The sequence below is a fragment of the Caloenas nicobarica genome, chromosome 2 (assembly GCF_036013445.1).
Source record: "Caloenas nicobarica isolate bCalNic1 chromosome 2, bCalNic1.hap1, whole genome shotgun sequence".
NCBI lineage: Eukaryota > Metazoa > Chordata > Aves > Columbiformes > Columbidae > Caloenas > Caloenas nicobarica.
The window spans coordinates 19958571-19980913 of NC_088246.1; the positions used below are offsets into that span (position 1 = coordinate 19958571).

Here is a 22343-nt window from a genome sequence, read left to right on the forward strand (position 1 = left end):
GTGAATGAAGTTGATTTGATTTTCTATTATTTCAGAGAAAACATGCCAAGTCATTTCAAATTTAAGGAATATTGTCCAATGGTTTTCCGTAATCTAAGAGAGAGGTTTGGAATCGATGATCAAGACTTTCAGGTAAGTTTGCTTTCAAAACACTTAAACTGGTGATGTATACAGATTTTAAAGGTACATCCATGACAGTAGTGCAATTGTGAAAAACAGGCCTATGTGGTGAAATGAAGTTATTTTTGTGTAAGTTGGAGGAAAACTGAGAGAAAAAGAAGATATTCTTTCTACTTTTTCCCCCACCTGCAACCAGAACGTTTCTTTTTTTACCTCTTTGCCTGCCCTTGCTGTCTTCTGGTTCCTACCGTTCTCCGATCTTTAGGCTTCCTTGTTTCTATTAGAGTACCTCCCAGTCATAAGCCATGTTATTAAAACTGAAGGGTGATACCTCTTGCAATAGGAATTAAAAATAATGTCTGGACACTACTGACAAGAGATGCTGTATTCAGCTGGATCACGTAGATAACAGTTGCTTCAGTAAGGTGTCTATGTGAGATGTGGTTTCTGAAATGACCACGGCAATTTTTTTTCTTTTTTTCACTTCATGCTCTTTTTGTTTAGAAAAGAGTGACTTGCAGCCTGCCAGCTTCATACTGCTTCATTATGTCTCCTTTTCCCATTGTTAAGAGGACCTGGAAACAAAGAGCTTGTATAGAGCAGATACAGCAAAAGAAGAAATTGCTTTAGATTTGGCAGGGTTGTCAAAGCTTGTTTCTGTCTTTGCAAAATAAAGTTTTGAACTCTGCTTCCATCTGATTTGCCAATATTCACTGACATTCCCTTTTCCACTAACTGTGCCTAATGCACACTCTTTCAGCCACAGGTTCTGTAGTCACCTGTGGGATGTCCTGTCCAAAAGAGCACTTGCCCTGTAACCCAGCGCCGCTTCCTCTTGTGCCCTCTTGCTCTTCTAAACTATTTTAATGTGGGCTGCATTTGTATTTGTAGCCTGTCACTAAGATGTATTAGGAGAAGGTATTTAATGAACGGTTTCAACTAGCTAAACAAATTGTACGAAGTGTTTGTCATAACACACTCCTTGCTCCATGGAGCAGACTCAATGCTGCAGCTGAAACCTACATCTGAGTCCTTCAAGTGTGCACCAGTTTTCCTTTTTTCAATATCAAGCAGTGTGTTAAAAATGCATAGATGGGCTAAAACATGCTTGCAAGAGTGTAAATGGAGATTAGGTTATGGATCTTGATATACAGCCACTGTGACTTTGGCAAGATGTTTTGCCAGTAGGTAGAGAGTTGGGTTGGTTTTTTCTGGTAGAGCTGTCATGATCCTATCTCATTATTTTTCATAATCCTGTTTACTGAAGCACTGTTTAAGAGGAAATATACCGAGACTCAAGCCAACAGTTAAAATAGTTATATCTAATTGCACTTCTGGTTCCATTTTCCTGATGGACCAAAGAGGATCCTCACGTTTGAGAAGTTATTTGATCCCTTTATGTGAAGGTTTGCTTTTTCTTGTCAAAGGATCAGTGTGTCAAAGAGGACGGAAGTGTGATTGCTCTTAAAATTATGGTGTCAGCTCATGCTTGATATCTTATAGAAGATGGGATGATGACATTACCAGGCAATCAAAGTTGTATTTCAGTAAATATATTAGAAGACAAGGTGTTGTCATTAGTTAAAACTGGCAAACTTAGCGTAATCAAAAACCGCTGCATTCCACAGCACTGTGAAATGTTTCTCTCTCCACTACTGTTCCACAACAGAAATTCCTGTTACAGCTATTTTATACTGCTGTTTGGATTTATTAATGTTAACAGTGATAAAACCATGTTAAAGGATTGTCATTAAATAAAATGTCTGTATTTTCAGATTAAAAACAAAAATACTTGTCTGTAGCTGTGTGTTTGGGGTTTTTTTGACAATGTAACTAAACAACAATCCAAAAGAAGAAAATGCAACCACATCCTGGTTTTCAATTCAACAAAATTATGTAGTAGGTAGGAAAAATTCTTCAATGCTATTTAGTATTTCAGGTATATCTAGCAAAAATCAGTAAATAGTTATTATTATTTGTGACCTGAGGGAAGGCAATGTCTGCATTCACTATTCTTTTTTTCCTTAACCCAAGCAGTGTATCACTCTGAGTTCTTAATCTACTGCACTATACTGATAATTGGGGTTTTTTTTTAAAAAAAAGCTCAAAGTAGTAATATATTTTGAACAAACTTTTTAGATTAGATCATTTTTATAGAAATACACATAAATGAAAATTCAAGTCACCCTATGTGTAAGGTAGAGATTATCCATATTAAAAGTAGAGGTTGCGTTCATTTTAATGTTGCATTCTCTGTGAATTAAAAAGGCAATCTAATTTGACGAAGGGACACTTGCTGTATATACTTTCTTTCAGGTAATCTTTGTCTTGAAGGAAGTAATTCCAATGAATATTGTTTAAAATGGTTGTCTTATACTTGGAGCCAAATATTAATTGGAAAAAGCCCCTTGAATGGGAAAGCTTATGGAAGAGATAGCAAGTAACTTTCTCTAGATAGTTTTTCTTACATAATGATTTTCAGGAAGGGAGTCCTAATCAATTGTGAACAATGTGATTCCCATTATTGAGTAAGATAGGATTGGTGTAGATAAATAAACCCAATTACCTTGTTCGTTAGTCAGACACATCAGTTTAAATTAGGAAGAACATTCATTTTAAATGTTTTTATTTTCAGAATGTTCTGCAGATATCCTTGAGTTGTTCCAGATAGTGCTTACAAGGAAAGTCTAGAGGAAAAAATCCCTACCTCATGAAAATAATTTGATTGTGTACACTCTAATCACTGGGCTATACTAATTTTAGTTCTTGACATTGTGTTATTCACTTCGTGCAGTAATTTTGTGAAATGCTTGACACACAGACTTAATCCACATATGGAATGGTTAATATAGAGATCTTCCCTTATGGAAATCTCCTCTTATTCCTGAAGAGAGATTTAAATTTCATAAAATAAAAAGTGTTTTCCTACAAGCAGTCTTGACTTCAGAGTCAGGGGAATTCCTTAAATTGTGTATGGTTCATGCTTTACAGGAAGCCATTTCTAGTAATGGCAATTGTGGTTCCTATAATGGACTCCCTCCCTTCACATGATGAAAACCAATTCCTTTTTTTGAGGTATCTTTGGTAATCTGGCCTACATCAATCTCTTTCATGGCTGGCTGGGCATCTGTGAGAAACATTTTGATTAACATTGAACTAGGATAAAAGTGAAAATATAGTAAGAAGTTAGTTAAACCTTGAGTTTTATTCAGAGGTTGCCTATAGAACCTTGTTATGACAAATTAAGTCTTCAATCTAGATTAAAAACTTTGTTCTCATGTTAAAAAAAACAGGCAACCAAACAAAAAAACTTATTAGACCAGCATATCCCTTTTTTGTGATCACATCTTACTAGCATATTTCTTGCATCAAATTAAAAAATGGTCTGGCTGATTTTTCTTAGAAAGGGGAACACAGGTGATGGTTAGTATGAATCAAAATTGTATTTGAATAATGAAGAAAACACTTATAAATTATCAAAAGGAAAGAAATTATTGTTATGTTTTGTGCTGGTGGATGTTACAAGTCCCTCACTATAGTCCTAAAGTAATTTTTAGTTTCTGCGTTCCACCGTAGCTTTAGATTTTGGGTTTGCAAAGTTTATTTTACAGAAAGGCCTCTTTTTTCCAGAATGTATGGAGTAGCTCTAGTAGATTTGGAGTTTATTTTGAACTTGGTTGACATAATTTCTTATCTTACAAAATCTAAGAGTACAAGTCTATCAGACAAATTACAGGAATATCTTCTGTAAACTGTAAAATTATGAGATTAACAGACAAGCAGCTAACTTAATGGCCCCCAGCAAAATCTAGAAAAACAGGATCTAACACAGTAACAAATGATCCTGCTGCTGTTGCTCTGGAAAGGGAAATTTACTGTGCTTCAACACATCTGTTCTTGCTTAAAGTTATTGCTGAATCCCACATCTGGATTCTGCTAGGCAAAAGAGAGAGACTGGGTTCTTGCCCAATAAAATAAATTGCTCTTACCAGAGGGCACCGATGTCCCAGTGTACCTAATGAACCTTCTACTGGGGACAGGGGAGAGCACAACCCACTTTCCATCAAGTTTTAGTACTTAGTGTAATAGGAGACATGCTCAGATCTCACTTTGCTTGTCTGCAGGAGCAGTTTGTAGAGGTTCTCTGTACAGGACAAAGAATTCATAAAGAACTCTTAGCAGACAGTCTATAACTTCTTTTTAATTTAGAGATGCTTTTTATTTCTCTATGGACATTTTTCCAAATAAAAGATTGAAATCTAAAATGAAAACTGAGAATTCCTGCTTTTAAGCAATTTCCCCAATAACAAACTGTGGTGGGTTGACCCTGGCTGGACACCAGGTGCCCACCGAAGCTGCTCTATCTCTCCCCTCCTCAGCTGGCCAGGGGAGACAAAATATATCAAAAGGCTCATGGATTGAGATAAGGACAGGGAGATCACTCTGCAATTACCATCATGGGTAAAACACACTCGACTTGGGGAAAATTAATCTATCATGAATCAAATCAGAGTAATGAGAAATAAACCTAAATATTAGAACACCTTCCCCCCACACCTCCCTTCTTCCTGGACTCAACTTCACTCCTGATTTTGTCTACCTCCTCCCCCACAGCGATGCTTGGGGGACAGGGAATGGGGGCTGTGGTCAGTTCATCACACGTTGTCTCTGCTGCTCCTTCCTCCTCAGGGGAGGGCTCCTCATGCTTATCCCTTGCTCCACCATGGGAGCAGGAGCTCCCGCTGGAGCAGGATGAGGTTACACAGATGAGGTTACACAGGAAGGCATCCAGATGGGTTTGAATGTCTCCAGAGAAGGAGACTCCACAACCTCCCTGGGCAGCCTGTTCCAGTGTTCTGTTACCCTCACTGAGAAGAAGTTTCTTCTCAAATTTAAGTGGAACCTCCTGTGTTCCAGTTTGTACCCATTGCCCCTTGTCCTATCATTGGTTGTCACTGAGAAGAGCCTGGCTCCATCCTCGTGGCACTCACCCTTTATATATTTATAAACATTAACGAGGTCACCCCTCAGTCTCCTCTTCTCCAAGCTAAAGAGACCCAGCTCCCTCAGCCTTTCCTCATAAGGGAGGTGCTCCACTCCCTTAATCACCTTCGTGGCTCTGAATCTCTGCGCTGATGCCTGGAGCACCTCCTGCCCCTCCTTCACTGACTTTAGTGTCTGCAGAGCTATTTCTCTCACATTCTCACTCCTCTCCCCAGCTGCAATTGCTGTTGTGCAGCAACTTTTTCCCCTTCTTAACTACATTAACCCGGAGGTGCTACCACCATCACTGATGGGCTCAGCCTTGGCCAGTGGTGGGTGTCTCTTGGAGCCGGGTGGCATCGGCTCTGTTGGACATGGGGGAAGCTTCTCACAGCTTCTCACAGAAGCCACCCTTGTAGCCTCCCCAGTACCAAAACCTTGCCAAGCAAACCCAATACACAAACCATATGAACTCAGTATCTTTCACTTCTCCTGATATGGGTGTCTCCTTATGGTTCAATAACTCTTGCAGCTTTCTATACTGAAGGATTTGTAGTTCCAACTCTAATATGGCATCAGGTAAATAATGCAAATTCTAGGTTCATTTTTCAGATGTCAGCCTTCAATATCATTTTCTTTCTAAATATCTAAACTTCATATCACCGAAGTTCTCATCAACCGATGAATACTTTTGCTCATTTTATGTGACTTATAAAATTGGAAGATATCATATTAAGATCTTAAAAACTATTTCACAATTTAAGATTATATGTTTCTTTGGAAAAAAAAAATATTCATCAGAGCTCTCTACTGGTGCTTCTACACTGAAATTTATGTCTCCATTTATTGGCCCTTGGTTTGGGAAGGAACGAGCCACCTCTACCATCAAACTACTGACAACAAGGTCCACAATAAATATCTGAGCAACAACCATGTTAGGAGTTGAATCTTCTTCCTAAGATATGATGTTTTTGTTGAATGTTTAATAAAGTGCACAAAAAATCCTGGAAGCAAGAGTTATCTTGAAAAGAAAGTTCCTGTGCTAGTAATTTTAGCATGGTAAGTCTGTCAGTGCATGAAAAGTTCTTGAGCTCATCTGTCAGATGAGGTACCTGTAGCAGATTGTCCAGTTTGTGGATCCCAAATGGACATTGGTACCTAGATCTTCAGAACTGCTGACATCTTGACATGGGCATAGGCAGTAGTGGTAGTAACAGCTGTACTAACAAAAACTGGTGGTTTTGTTGTCTTTCCAGCATGTAAAAAATGAAGTTTCCAATCTGAATATTATGTTCTAGGATTTGGTGCCTTAAGTGTGAGCCTAAATAAGACTTTAGCGACTGTAGGACTTAAATTTAGTATGTATGGCAACAGAAATTTTAACCTCCAGTTTCTCTTAATCTTCTCTAGAGAAAACATTTAATTTGGCTTTCTTTCAGCAGTTCCTTGCTTAAACTTGTGTCATTCGCATTTGGGTATTCAAACTAGAAAAAAGCAATTTAGCTCGTGCTGGCAACATCAAAACAATGAGCTGGTAGGAGTTCCCTGAGCTCTTACGGAGATAGCCATTGAAAGCGAGGCATCAAGCCAAGCTTTGCAGGGCTGAAGGAGAGAAGCTCCCAGAAAAAGAGCCCTAACTCTTTCCAAAGCAAGTGCATGCCTTAAGCTGACAGGTCCAAATCCAAAACTACGCTCTCAATAGGATAACTTGATTTAGGAAAGAATCACATTTTATTCATTCAACTGTCCTTTGACTGAGTCAAGAAACCCATCACCTTTCTCCTGATAGGATTGCTCAGTGCGGAAAAAAAAAGTTGGTGTTTTGCCTTTCATTTTTTAAAAACATTAATCACTCCCTGAATACAATTTGCTTATAGATGTTCATAGGTGTTCAGACTTTGTTCATCCACATCTTAACCAGGGACTCTGTTTCTGACAGGTGCACCACAGGACCAGTGGTGGTCTGTTCTCTTCTTTTGCAGGCCACATGACATTCACCTTAGATCTTTTGAGAGCCTTGCTTTTGAGCTGACAATAAATCATTGTGCAGTATTGTCCGTACAGCTGCCAAAGGGAGATCATACCACTGAATGTGCTTGTGGTGTATGTTGCCAGTCCGGTATGTTTTGTGACATGCCAGGCTTCTTAAATGTGTCAGTGTTGGAGATCAGTGGTTCCTGATCATGTTTTCTCATCAGTATTTCTAAACGTGAACCTGCTCAATGGCAATGGTAGAATGCACAGTGCCAGCATACAAAGTAAAACCCAAAGTCTTCCCTACCCTTCCCTGTATGACAAAACAAGACATCTCTGGGTTTGATGTTTCTGTTATAACACTAGCACTTTGCCTTTCTTCTCTTAGAAATCACTGGCAAAACACCATCCCAGAAGCGGGCTGCTTGTTTCAAATTACAGCAATAAAACTTGGAGCGTCCAGTTGTATGACACTGTATCTTTGATACACTTCTTAATTAGTAATCCAAGTCTAATTCATCCCCATCCATGGCTCCTGAGGTCTTGTAAAAAGAAAAAAAAGGTTGGGGGAGCTGCAAGCTTGTCTTCATGAGAAGCTTTGCATGGGCCAGGCAGCACCACTGTAGCTACGGTCACAGAAGAGCAGCCAGACCGTGCGTACGTAATTCTCTAGCAGCGATGAGCCACTGCCAGGCTTTTCCACTGACCTATGATTTCAGTCATCACAGAGCATCATCTGTGCTCTTGTTTTTCTCTATTCGTTCATGCAAAGCTTGCCTAGAGGCACTCTTAAATAGCCTGGGATATGATCTGATTTGTCTTTAGGGCACATTGGGCTTGTGAAGCTCGTTTTAGCATTCCACGACTTTTGGATGAGATCACAGTACCAGAAACCGTTGTTTGCCTTTGTCTAGGCATCGTGAAATGGGAAAGATTTAAATCAATGAGAAGCTGTTAAGCCAGTCAGTTTGAAAGATTACTGTTCTTCTAAAGCTCTCTGTGCTTTATCACCAGAATTTTCCTATTGCCTTTTTTCTCTTTTCTAGGAAAAGCTCCGACTCGATGACAATTTTTATTAGGCTCCCCTTTTAGATTAGTTACATGAAGTATTTGTATTACATCCAACACGTAGTTCATGTGTTCAGACTTTCTAGAATATAATCTTGTCTGCTAAAGTAGCAGTTAGAAAACAGTGACATTTATATTAGACGTGTAAGAGATTAGAATGAACTAATTAAATTGACCTTTAAATCTCTCCACCCTCTTGGAGGCTGTGGCTAATCCGTGGCCTCCCACTGTGGAGATAAATATGCGTGCTGTGAACATTTTAAGCAAAGTGGGCAGAGGAGGAAGAGCCTCACCAGCAGTTCATCTTTGAAGGAGAGGGCAATACTTTGCCTGTTATAAATATAGCTTGCAATTATGGAGGGAGCACTTGGACAAGCTTTTCCTGTACGTCAGTGGCTCCACTCCATGTGTTTTCCTCACAAAAATGGTTTCAGTTGGAAAAAATAACTCTAAACAGCTTAACTTGCTGCTCTGGGAAACAACCAAAGTCTCTCTGGAAATGAGTTTAATTTTTTGATACCTGGTGTTGGTATAACTAGCATTATCAATAATATCATTACTGTTACTTAATTACAGCAGGCTGCTATTTTGTGCAAGGTAAAAGCAGACTTCCAAAGGATAAAGCATTAGGTGGTGCTTTAGCTGGCTTCTAAGGACTCTTGAGGATGCCTCTTCTAAAGTAGTTGGATTGATATTTTGTGACTGATTTTTAAAATGCAAATTATTTTGGGGTTTTATAATAAAAAATAAAAATTATGTAAATATTAGATTATTAAATAACAACAATAAAAATGTAACTGTCAACAAGCAATTAACATTTCATGTAGTAGAAAACTTGCAGAAGATTCAAAATCCACCAAAAAGGTGAAGTGGGATAAAGGTAAGGATTTTGTACAAAACCCATTGTGATCACCTGGCATTCTTTCTGAGCCTGTCCAAATGAGATGCCTTTAAATACAGTTAAATGAATAGTTATATGGGTACAAAAGAGTGCAGAACTGCAGAGGTGAAGGCTGTATTCAGGGCGGTAGTAGCTCTTAGAAGGAAAAAGAGGTGGAAGAGGACAAGAATTTAGCACTATAGTGAGCTCCTAACTAGAAGGAATAACCGCACCCTTGGGTGGATAAATTGGGAGGTATAAAATAAGACCAGAACAATTTTTCAACATCTGTTTATTTTATACCTGAAGATAATGCTATATATAGTTGTGGTGCTAGTCATCTTAAAAAACGATGTTGAAAATACAGAAAAAAACTGGGAAAATGGTGTCAAAGGAATTTAAGGATATAGAGAATGCCTTGTGGTGCAACTGACAGAGTTTGACCTGCTGCACTTGCAAAAATTAGAATTGAGAAGTAAGTAGTATGTGAGTATACTTGCAGAAAAACACTACTAGAGACTTTAGGAAAGAATAAATAGGAATGACCAGAAAAGGAAATAATTCAAATTCAAAATTAGACTCACATTTTCAGCAACACAAATGATTAAATACTAGAAAAACTACAGTAGCAAATCTTGGTCTTTTGAAGTTGGAAAAATCAAGATTGCCTTTCTGGTAGTTGTACCTTGACTAAGAGCAGAGATTGGAGTTCAGTTTAGCAATGGCTGGGTGGAATGAAATGGCTTCTGATGGGTAGCGGTTGTGTTGGATTCTGGTTTATGAAATTCTGTTGAGGGCTTCAGAAAAGCTCTTGTGAACTTCAAAGAATTGTGAATCAGGTCCTAAGAGCATCTGTTGAAAAAAACTTTTTCCTTACCTAATATATATTTACTGGGGGAATAAAACTCTGTACAGATTGCTGAGAATTTGAGAAAGAGATGCTGAGGGAAGAGAGTGGGTCTGTAGTAAAACTGTATAACCTTTCAGGTAATTTGCTAAAGAATACACTGTTCTTGGGTGAAATGACAGTGTTTAATTTAGGTGTACTAATTAACTTTTTGTATCAAGAACTCTTTGGGAAATGAAATACTAGTAACTGGTGTAGCATTTAGCCATTTACATTTAAAGCTGTATTTCTATTATTTTATCAGAAACTAATTCTGTGTTATGGGACAAAAATTCTTTGTTATTTGTAGCCTCTCAGCACTGAAGACCAGATGAGTATTTCTGGTTGCCTGCTACTCAGTGCAATATAGGTGATATTTTTTTATATTGATTTATGTAAGGGCAGTGAGACTTCCAGCCAGTGATTTCTCAGAAGGAGAGTATTGGGGAGAGAGGGGGAGGTATGTGAAAGAGAAATTTATCTAGTAGAGGTGTCTCTGAGCTTGGCATGTTAAATATGTCTTCAGTTGTATAAGTAATTACACAAGTAATTTAGCGTAGTCTTTAAATGACCTCATAAAAGTACTCACACTTTAAAAGTACAAAACCTTTTCTTTCTCCTGAGACCAAAAAAACAGCAGGCACAAGATTAAAACTTCACAAATGAGAAGTGAATGGGGAATTGGCAGAACACGCACACTCGGAGCAGGAGACTTGCAGGGAGTTGCTAAGCAAAGCTGTTAAGTGGAACAGGGTATGTGTGGCTGACAGATGTTTTAATTGTGCCAGCGGGCAGAGGCACACCATGGCAGGGTGGAGAAGGCTGGGAAAACCTGAAGGGGACAGGGCAGTGGGACCCTCTTTTCTTTTGGGTTTGTGCTCACTAATGCTATAGTATAAGCGGGTGATGTTTATTAACTTAGTATGACTAATACTTCAACTTTGTGCAGTTAGATACGTTTCTGACACAGTACGAAAGTGGTACGTAGTAGCAGTAAGTGATGGTACAAGAGTCGTTAGATCAAACATGTCTCTTTTGGAGGATAAGAGTTGGGTGGTTTTTGTCTATCTGAAGTATATTTGTCCTCCCTGTTCTGGCTTTGTGGCTCGTAGATCTGTGCTAAGTGAGGAGTGGCTCGTTTCCCATCTGTTCATATTCCACTTAGTCTTCCCCTAATTAAGAAGCAGAGCCAGAGGGAATTCAATCTGGTATTTGCTGTGATCTATCTGTCTCTGTCTCTCCTTTCCCCCTCCCTCGACCCCACTTATATTTTCCTTTCGGAAAAGAGAGATGCTTGAGTTTCATTCTTTATTTCCTTCCCGGTTCCTTACAGAAGCCTCACCTAAGAAGGAGATATTGCAGCTGCAATGCCGTCTCCCTTAGCTGAGTTTACGGCTGAACAAGAAGGGCACAGGCAAGCCTTGCGCTGCTGTCTTTAGGCAGGTTCAATCAGCTTTTCTTCCAAGGCATTTGTGCACAGAAGTCTATAGTACACCTTAGTTTACTCACTTTTTGTACAAATCATCACTGAAACTTATATGTGTGTTCTGGCAAAAGTCATCTGAATCACAGGAGTGTTTTGCCATGTACTGCTTCACAAAACTTTGTCTAACAGTAAGAGACAAGTCTATACAGTGCGTCCGATAGCAGTCTGAACTACAGAGCAGTGCAATTCAAATAACACTACTAATGCTGCTTCTTATTGTCTGCATTAAGTTAAAGATGATTGGTTTTAAAACTTGGGTTAGATAACCCCAGAATAAGTTAAACTTTTTTTTACTTAACTAGATATGTCTAACATCTAATTTTAAAAGCAAAAACCCCACAAACTTTCCACAGTATTTGTGGTGTAAAGTGCATGTTGGACATCACACATTGTGTTATTAGTATTTTTGTCTGAGATTTCTTGCCACTTATAGGTGTACTAGTGGCTGTGCTTTAAAGATGCTAAAGTCCAGGACCTTCGTGGCTATTTTATGTGTTAACTTAGGAGAAATATTTTCCAACAGAGAACCTCCTCACTTCTAATACATGTGCTATTAATTTGTTAGTATTTGGCAGGGTTGAGTGGGGCACAGAATGCTTTGATTTATACTTAACAGTACTAGGTCAAACAGGTAAGTTAGCTTTATCTACATGAAAAGGGAAGGATCTCGGTGTCTTTAAAGTATTTTTAAGTAGCCATATTGTTTCCACTTTGAAGCCCCTAAACTCTTTTAGTTTGATCCTTCCAGTGAAGCTGTTCCTTGATCTTACTTGCTAATGATGACTTACTAGTGCAGGCCAATTCCTATCTTTTTATTTCAAGATTCATTGTCATGATCAGGCAACAGCATATGTATTTTATTGAAGACTGATTTCTAACTATAAACAAATGTAACTACTATAGCTGAGAGATACGATACTTTGCATTGTACCTAGAAGCTTTACTTTAGAAGGAATCTGAACTTTTCTCTGTTCACAGAAGTGAGAGTTAACCATCAAAAATAAAACTGTCCACAAACAAAATTCAGCCGTGCATTTATCACCACAATAAATTGGTAATGCAATTACTAGTAATCAGCAAAATATTGTGTAATTAGTTTTTTTCAGCTTATTAAACTGTATTTATTAAACTTATGCAATTCTCAAATAAATCACAGCAAATAATAATATTAACAATATCCTCCATGTTCCACCTTCTTTCAAAGTTGAAAGGAACTACTTTCTGTATCTGAGGAGAGTATTATATTGAGAGAATTATCACAGGAATGGAGAGGTAGTAAAAATAAAGTGTCAAAGAGGTTGTTTACCTAGAGGTTGTTTTTATCTTAAACATGTTTAATGTTTAAACATCTGATCTTAAGCTCTTATTACTAGAGTCAGAGTATGGTAGAGAGGGCATTTGGGTTACATGTGCATGTATGTAAAGATGCTGCTTAGCATAAAGTTGGTTAGTTTATTCTAACAAATAAATATGCATGTGGTAAAATGATAACTGTATGCATTCTTAATTAAGCTTGTTATAGGTAACTAATAATAAAATAGCCATCTCCAAAAAAATAAATGTATCACCATTTCTAACCCATTAAAGCATTAAGAAACAGTAAAGTGTGTGCTAAATAATTATCTACAGATGTATTATATTCTCTCGTTAGCAACATTTTCAGTACGATAGTTGTATTTACTAATTACCTTGTTGCTATAGTTAGCAATCAGGCAGAATTCATTTCCATTATGAAAAAAGCTATTGCTGGAAAAAAACAAGAATCAGTAAAAAGTCAGTGATTTTACGAGATTTCTTCCAGTTGATTTGAAATACGATGTCATAGTTTAACCCCAGCCAGCAACTAAGCACCACGCAGCCACTCACTCACCTCCTCACTCACCCACACCCCAGTGAGATGGGGATGAGAATCAGAAAAGTAAAAATTAGAAAACTTGTGAGTTGGGGTAAAGACAGTTTAACAGGTAAAGCAAAAGCTGCGTACGCAAGCAAAGCAAACAAGGAATTCATTCACTCCTTCCCCTTGGCAGGCAGCAGTTCAGCCATCTCCAGGACAGCCGGGCTCCATCACATGTAACTGTCACTTTGGAAGACAAACACCATCACTGCAAACATCCCCCCCTTCCTTCTTTCTTCCCCCAACTTTATGTACTGAGCATGACGTGATATGGTGCAGAATATCCCTTTGGTCAGTTGGGGTCAGCTGTCCTGGCTGTGTCCCCTCCCAACCTTTTGTCCACTCCCCGCCTTCTCATTGGCGGGTCAGTATAAGAAGCTGAAAAGTCCTTGACTGCTTAGCAACAACTGAAACACCAGTGTGTCATCAACATTCTCATGCTAAATCCAAAACATAGCACTGTACCATCTACTAGGAAGAAAATTAACTCTATCCCAGCTGAAACCAGAACAGTATTCATTCCATATTCTGTACTATTTACTTCCCGCTGAGGTCTCACAGTGTCCAATACATTTTCATTACCCACCACCACCCTTCCCATCCTTTGATATAATACACAAGTATGCCCTTGGTCTGTGGGCCACCACTGTGAAACGTCTGTAAAATGCCCATAAATGTCCACAGAATGTCCACTGAGTTAATTTTAGTCCATGACTGTGGGCTCCATCTGTTACTGTAGTCACTCAGGACAGAAGAGGTGGTGTGATGAGTGGAGTGACTGGGCGCCAGAGCCAGCTCAGGTTGGTTCACTGCTGCACTCGCGCTGCTTCTTGTAGAGCCTTGTCCTCCATTTGTTCCGGTGGTTCCTGCTATAGTGATTCCTGTAACATGCAACTCGGAACGGAGGTTACAACAATTTAAAGGTTTTACATTACAGTCTTCTCCCCGGGTCCCTTTAGGCTGGGTTATAGGGTTTAACATTGTAATTAACTCTTCCGCTTGCTCCTAGTGGGGCTAGCAACAAGGCGTTTGTGCTACAGTAATTCCCACAAAGTGTAACTCAAATCCTGGGTTTAACTTTACTCCTGATTTTCTCTACCTCCTTCCCCAACCCTGAGTGACACAGGGGGATGGGGGTTGCAGTCACTTCATCACACGTTGTCCCTCCTGTCCCTTCCTCCTCAAAGGGAGGACTCTTCATGCTCTTCCCCTGCTCCAGTGTGGGGTCTTTCCCATGGGAGACAGTCCTCCGTGAACTTCTCCAATCTGCGTCCTTCCCATGCGCTGCAGTTCTTCATTCACTGCTCCAGCCTGGGTCCCCCACAGGGTCACAAGTCCTGCCAGCAAACCTGCTCCAGTGTGGGCTCCTCTCTCCACAGGGTCACAGGTCCTGCCAGGAGCCTGCTCCAGCGTGGGCTTCCCATGAGGTCACAGCCTCCTTCAGGCACATCCACCTGCGCTGCTGTGGGGTCCTCCCCAGGCTGCAGGTGGATCTCTGCTCCACCATGAACCTCCATGGGCTGCAGGGGGACAGCCGGCCTCACCATGGTCTGCACCACAGGCTGCAGGGGAATCTCTGCTCCAGCACCTGGAGCACCTCCTGCCCTGACCTTGGTGTCTGCAGAGCTGTTTCAACTTGAGTTCACGCTGGAGTTCCAGCCTGTCCCGTACAGCAGCACAGGAACAGCAGCAGTGCCCAGGCCATTTGCCAGCCCCAGCACATCACCACTGCTGTTACCAGAATATTCCCAGGCACGGCAGGTTAAGGTGATGAGCAGCACAGCAAGCAGGGAAAGCAAAAAGCAGCCACTGACAAGGATCTAATTTACAGTAAGGCAAGGGAGCCCCATGGCAAGCACAGAAGCCTGCCAATCAATAGCTAAACAGCAGTAACAGCTATCAATTCAATCTAGCACATTCCAATCAAATCTGCCATCATCTCAAAGCCTTTGAGCCCCACCTTGGGCAACAAAAAGGACTGTTGTGGTTTGACCCTAGCCAGCAACTAAGCGCCTTGCAGCCACTCACTTCCCGTTGGGTGGGATGGGGGAGACAATCAGAAGAGTAAATGTGAGTAAACTCGTGGGATGATGTAAAGGTAGTTTAATAAATAAAGCAAAAGCCACGCACACAATAAAAGCAAAATAAGGAAATCATTCACTACACCTCTCATTACCATCATGGGTTCCCCAGCCAAAACCAGGACATGTGACTAAATTTATTAATTTATTAAGGCCAATGGCATCCTGGGGTGTATTAGAAGGAGGGTGGTTAGTAGGTCGAGAGAGGTTCTCCTTCCCCTCTACTCTGCCCTGGTGAGACCGCATCTGGAATATTGTGTCCAGTTCTGGGCCCCTCAGTTCAAGAAGGACAGGGAACTGCTGGAGAGAGTCCAGCGCAGGGCCACGAAGATGATGAAGGGAGTGGAGCATCTCCCTTATAAGGAAAGGCTGAGGGAGCTGGGTCTCTTTAGCTTGGAGAAGAGGAGACTGAGGGGTGACCTCATCAATGTTTATAAATATGTAAAGGGTGAGTGTCAGGAGAATGGAGCCAGGCTCTTCTCGGTGACAACCAATGATAGGACAAGGGGTAATGGGTACAAACTGGAACACAAGAGGTTCCACTTAAATTTGAGAAGAAACTTCTTCTCAGTGAGGGTGATGGAACACTGGAACAGGCTGCCCAGGGAGGTTGTGGAGTCTCCTTCTCTGGAGACATTCAAAACCCGCCTGGACGCCTCCTGTGTAACCTCACCTGGGTATTCCTGCTCCGGCAGGGGGGTTGGACTAGAGGATCTTTTGTGGTCCCTTCCAACCCCTAACATTCTGTGATTCTGTGTAATGTTTATTTTGATGGGTTGCTACATAAATATACCTATATACGAGATATTCCTTGTTAATGAAGGGATGAAAGGAGATTTCTGGAAAGCAAGAAGAATTTTATTTTAAAGCTTAGCACTTAGAAGAGCTCTCCTGTGCAAATAGTGCTTATGAAGACAAAAGAAGACAGATTTTAAAAGAACACACGGTTATAGGAATAGCATTTGGAGAGTTTGAAGTCAAGAGTCATTATTTTTGTCCCCTTTCTGGCCACAGAATTAGTAACTGAGCTTCAGCGACTGAAAAGTCCAGAGAAGCATCATTTCCCATGTCTGGTATCTCAGTCAAGACATTGCTAGCAAGGTATTTCGTTCATACCAAGTACTACCAGGTCTGAATTTTGCTCAAATCTGACAAGTCTTTTGGTGAAGAATGTTAAAATATTGCCTAAGAGTATTTGAAAATTTGGAGAATAATGCTAGTTCAGATTCTCCTTACCATCTTCCCTTCTTCCTTCCTCCTTCAGATGTTCAGTGGCAGACTGGCAGGTACACTTTTTTGCAACTTTTTATAGCAAAACAACTTAAGTCTTCCCCCAACACTGTTAATTGCTTTCAAGTTAATACCACATGGCTTACAGTTTAAAGACTAGAATTCTCTGGGAAAAATACATTCAGAAAACTGTGGTTACTGCTTTATTGCAATTGTTAACCTCAGAGTAAAGCACCTTTTTCTGCTGGGAACAATAACATGTAATTTCCCAGTAGCCTTTATTATTGTTAACTGAGTTATAGTCTAATAACTTAGCAGTAGTTTAATCCACTACGTACAGAAATGATTACCTATGCTTTGGCTTTTTTCAAAATTAAAAATAATTATTATTTTACATCGTATTTTCTAGTTTGTGATGAAGGTAACTGAATTTGGACAATTTTTTTTAAACTTCTATTTTCAGTTATTCATCTTAAACTATTAAATATACATCCTGGCGATAAAGCGCAATCCTGACTCTAGAATAGAGGGATTTTCTAGATGGGATGGTTTCTAAGACTAACTTTTTCCGTTTGAAAACTAATACTGATATCAAGTGTAGCATTAAGAAAATTTGATCCATTTATGATACCTGTTCTCTTGAATAGACTCCAGAGGTACATAAAAACATTTCTATGGTGGAGTGGTAGGAAATTAATTTGAATAGGAAACATCCAAAAATGGGTAAAGAAAATTGCAGTAGTACTCAAATTCCTTTCTCTAGTGTCTTCAATACCATGCAAAATGATGGTGTATCAGAACTCGCATCTGTTAAAACTGGCTGTCCAAAAGCCAGTGCAGAGAAGGAACAGAGTCTGCAATGGTTTTCCCTAAAGCTGAATATTACTGCAATTTTCTTTACCCACGTTCTGATCAGTCTAGAAAAACTGTTTACTTATAAACACTTGGGAAGCACCCACATCCTTTCTTTAGTGAACAGAGAGGATAATGGAGAAAGACATCACTCTTCATCACAGACATTAGTAATTTTTCTAGTTCATTGCACAAGCCTAGAAATATACAAGGAGAACCATGCAAAGATTTATGTCTCCTATATGTCATGATTAAGATTTTTGTTTTAATAAGACCTTGTAGACCTGTGTGCTTTTAGGTGATTTACCGTCATTCCTACTACTCCTGAGTATTTCAGATGAACAAAGTAACCTTGTGGGAAAATGTTTTTTCATATTAAACTGATTCCAGAAAGCATCCCACATTTGGGATAAGATTTAACTATGCTGAAGGCCTGTTGAAGTCAATGAGTCTTCAAAATCTGGAGATATAATCGTATGTGTTTAAGTGTCTACTTAAATAGGGGCTATAGTTGCCCTCATCTCTTGGTTGAGATTATTACTTTATAATAATTACTGACCTTCTGTCACTGGGGTTGAATCTGCATGTCCAGCTGCTGCTGAAGCCCATAGAGCTTGTGAACAGATTTATCAATGGTAAAACTTCCAAATAAGACACAGCTCCTATAAAAATAAAATGTTATGGTTGTGGTACTTGGTTGTGGTAGACAGAGTCTATTTGCAATTACTTTCTGAAAGCATCATTGTTCTTCCAGTGTAGATCTGGTTTGTGACTTAGTTCACAGTGCCTTATCAAACCAAACAAAAACATAATATTCTGTAGCTGCTGGAGCTGAACTTTTGCTATTTAGGAGTCCACAATGTTTACATTTATATACAAAATTTTATTAAAACTTCCTGTGAAAATGGCTTTTCTTCTAGCAGGGAGAATGTTATGCTATGTGAGCAAGGAAGAAGGATTTCAATTTAGCAACAGCTGTTTGTGCAGTGTGATCCAATGAGGAACAATAGCAGGAGCTGGGGTCTGCTGCTGCCAGCAGGGATATCGCAAATGGGTACTGCAAGGTTATTTCATAAACAGAGAAGTGTTCCACCAGTCTGTAATTAACTTGCTTAACCTTTTCAGGGTATGGTCCATTTTTATGGAAGTACACATGGGGTGTAGGAACATTGTTATGTTTTCTCATGGCTGTGCTACTGCTGTTACTACCTATTAAAAAAAAATAATGGTGTGGTTCAAGTTTGTAACAATTTGCATAAACTCTTACTGGTAAAGAAAGACGTTTCCAGCCAAAAGCAAGTTGTTATACTTTGTCTAATACAGTTTTACTGTTTTTAAACATAAAGAAATCTAATCTGAATACTGCTTATTTTCTGGAAAAAAAGGCTTCTTTTGCTACTGTTGAAGCACAAGTAGTCTCAAGCTTCAGCCTAAAAATCTCTAGCAGTTTTCCTTCTAACTGCTATACAGTCACTAACTAATCTTCCCCTCTTGAGTCTGTAGAAAGGTACATCTATTTTACAAAAGAAGGTACAGTAATAGTACTTGCTTAATTGGTGATAGGAAATCTTTGGAATAGCTCTGGTACTAGAACTCAGAAATCTAGCTCTGTGATCCTGTTTATGGACCAGATCACACTGGCTCAAGAGCAAGTCCTGCTCAGTTTTAAAGGAATACTGTTACTATGGATAAACCCCCTTTTTATAGTTATTGTGGTGTAATACAGTGTTCCTCTTGGGTTTTTAATGACTGTATATTTTCTTTACAAAAGCTGATAATGTATGTGTGTCAAAGTGCAATAAATTATCATTCAGCATTGAGAATGACTTTTGAACCACTGATGGTCAATACCTTCCCCCAAACATTCTTTTATTCTCAGAATATTTTTGAATGGTTTGTCAAGATGGTGTGGTCTGTGATTATATGCTTTGCAGAATTCAGCTCAGTGCAGATGTATTGAAAAAGATTAAAAAATCAGTGTCAGTGGTTTATGCTTGTTCTAATTAACCTTTGCATATTTTTGTCTGACTTGATGCTTTTTTTGTTTTAAATCAATTGACAGAATTCATTGACAAGAAGTGCACCCCTTGCCAATGATTCCCAAGCACGCAGTGGTGCCCGCTTTCATACATCTTACGACAAAAGATATATCATCAAAACTATAACAAGTGAAGATGTAGCAGAAATGCACAACATACTGAAGAAATATCATCAGGTAATGTACTAATTATTAGCAGGGTGTGGGATCTCTTCTTAAATATTAAAATACAAATCCTTTAAGGAATGTTAAAAGTTTTAAATGAATAATCAGGGAAAAAGAGTCACTTCAGACTTTTTCCCTTTTACATGAGCAATTTATTGTACGTCTGCAATTCACAGGGCTGCATTCTTTTAAATATCTAAGCTAGCTTTAGGTAAAATGATATGTCTATATGATACAGAGATAGTAACTTGGAGGCCATAGACTCCTTTGCCTTACTAGAGAGAGGCTCTTTCTTTCAGCTGGTCCCAGGCTTGAAGCCACTTGATTCTGGGCCAGCTTGGACACAGTTGTGTGCGCGTGTGTGAGTGGTGCAAGTAACCTCTTGCTTCCTGCTCTGACCACTGAATGTTCGCTGTTTCACCAACAGATTCCTAACAATAAAAGTTGTATTGTATGAGAAATGAAAAATTTGGTATAATTAATGTTAAATTCCTGCTAATAAAGAAATGGGTTTTGCCAATGCATATTTCTATAAACAGCATTAAAGTCAAAAGTGACCAGTGGAGATCCGTCAAATCAGCATTGACAGCTGTCATGCTGTGCCCGTGTTCAGTGTGGGTGGGTGGCACAGGGGGGCGCAGAACCTGGGAAATATGCGAAGCCTTAATAAAATCAGTGCTAATTTTCTTAGCCTCAGATCTCTGTGAATAAGCTCCAAAGCTGCAGAAATCAGAAAAGCCTCTAAAAATCATCTAAAACATGATATGCAAACGGAGCGGGGTTTTACGCTTCTTTCCATCTGCCTGCTCGCTTTTGTGGGTGGAGAGTTCGGGTTAAAACTTCAGGGTATTCAGGGTTGGGAGGTTTTGGTGGTGGTGGTGTTGTTTTCAGTGGTTTATTTTTTTGTCTTGCGATGTTTAGTAATTTTCTGATAGTTTCAACCAATATATAATAGAAATCTCAAATTCCAGTTTGAAAGCAACACTGGGTGAATGTAATGCAGTTGGTCTTCACATTTTTTTCTTTTCTTTAATACCACTACTTTAATAAACGAATTTTAAGGATATCTTTTGAGGTGGAAGGGAGCATGATTTTGGGGTGCTTGGAACTGAAGATATTGCCAGCCATCTTTGTGTTGCTGCTTCACTGTCTCCATCTCTGCTCTTCCCATGTTGAAGGGAGATCTCCAAATTCCCTCCAAGTTCAGAGTAGCTTGGGAAGCTTTTAGTGAGTTAGATATGAACTCTCTTCTCTGTCTGCATGTTGTTCTTTTGTTTAAATAAAATGTAAGACCACTGTGTGTTTGTTTTAATTTAGATAAGTATTGTCACTATCAGAAATGTTCAGAAGACCATCTTTTAATTACAATTTTAACAAAGATAAATTTTAAACCGTTATCTAATTGTAATACGGGGGTTGTTATTTATCAGAGTTTTCAAGCTTACAATTTAAACTTAGATCTCAAAGGATTCTGATCTGTGAAGCAGTGCAATAGAACTAAAATTTTAGTCCATTTCATGTTTGGCATTAGAAGCTAGTATTAATGATCCAGATTTTGAGACTTAATCCAGCTGAAAATTCATATTGCTTTTCAAAACAGGCATGTCCTTTCAAGAATGTCAATGAAGACAATGCTAACGTGAATGAACTTAATTTTTGGAATCTTTTTTAATTAATGCTTTCAAACATGAGGGTTCATAATAGGCTAGGATACAGGGAATAGTTATGTGAAAGTTATCTGTTCCAGGGATCTGATTTCACTATATACTGGAAAAACATCCGTATAAGAATGGAAGAATGCACTTACTTGGTATTAGTAACATCTTATGCGTTATTGTTTCAGTATCTTAAATAACTGGAGTCTGAAAGTTTTCATTGGTGCCTCCAAAAAATTCATAAAGACATTGATTGTATTTCTTTTTGTCTCAGAACTTGAAAGCACTTTACAAAGTACAGTAAATGCTGAGTAACTCAAGTACAGAGACAGTTTAATAATTGGACATTTTAATGAAATAAATTAATTTCAGTATCTTCAGTAATGTGCTGTTAAAGGAACAAAATTGTTCACATTAATTAAAGAAAATCTAAACTAAATCACACTAGCTCTGGTGACAGCTGATATCATGTTCTCTGTGTTGCTACTGGAAATTGAACGCTTGGAATCATTAGGTACAGCAGCTTGTCCTCCCATTTCTCTAGGTGTTTTTCAGGAAAGTGAAGCTAATCTTAGCCTGCTGGACAAAGTCTAGAGAATCCATTGTCCTGGTGGGAAGGTTTTAAATAATCCTCTTGACCAAGTCATACCACACAGATTGGCCTTAGACTACATTCCTACTAGAAAACAGTGCAATGCTTGGTAACAGCCGTCAGCACTTGAGCTCATTGATGGTCCCCGCCATGGTTTTGCTTTGGGCCAGTTAGCTGTCTCCCAAACAATTCTGGACAAGCTTCAGGGTATTAACTCAAGCCAGTTACTATTCCTACTTAGGAGTGTGAATATGAGCATCGTGTTTTAGAGCACAGCTTAATAATTTGGATGTGAGTTATTCCATTCCAAATAGAACTGATGCCAGAGGACAGTCCAAGACCCATCTAATTCACTAGTATGGATGTAACTTTGTGGTTCTGTTGGATGGCTTACTTGCAGTAGTATGAGGCTTTTCAGATGCTGCACTAGTACTCT

At 39.1% G+C, this 22343-nt stretch overlaps 1 protein-coding gene across 2 annotated transcripts in view; it reads left to right on the forward strand.

Annotated features, from left to right (window-relative positions):
- The window catches only part of PIP4K2A (phosphatidylinositol-5-phosphate 4-kinase type 2 alpha), a 119697-nt gene that overhangs the window by 65126 nt on the left and 32228 nt on the right, over positions 1-22343 (forward strand). For both annotated transcript variants that reach the window (XM_065627811.1, XM_065627812.1), the window contains exons 3-4: positions 36-132; positions 19520-19672. In XM_065627811.1, the coding sequence (XP_065483883.1) occupies positions 36-132; positions 19520-19672 (250 nt within the window). The remainder of the gene's footprint in view (positions 1-35; positions 133-19519; positions 19673-22343) is intronic.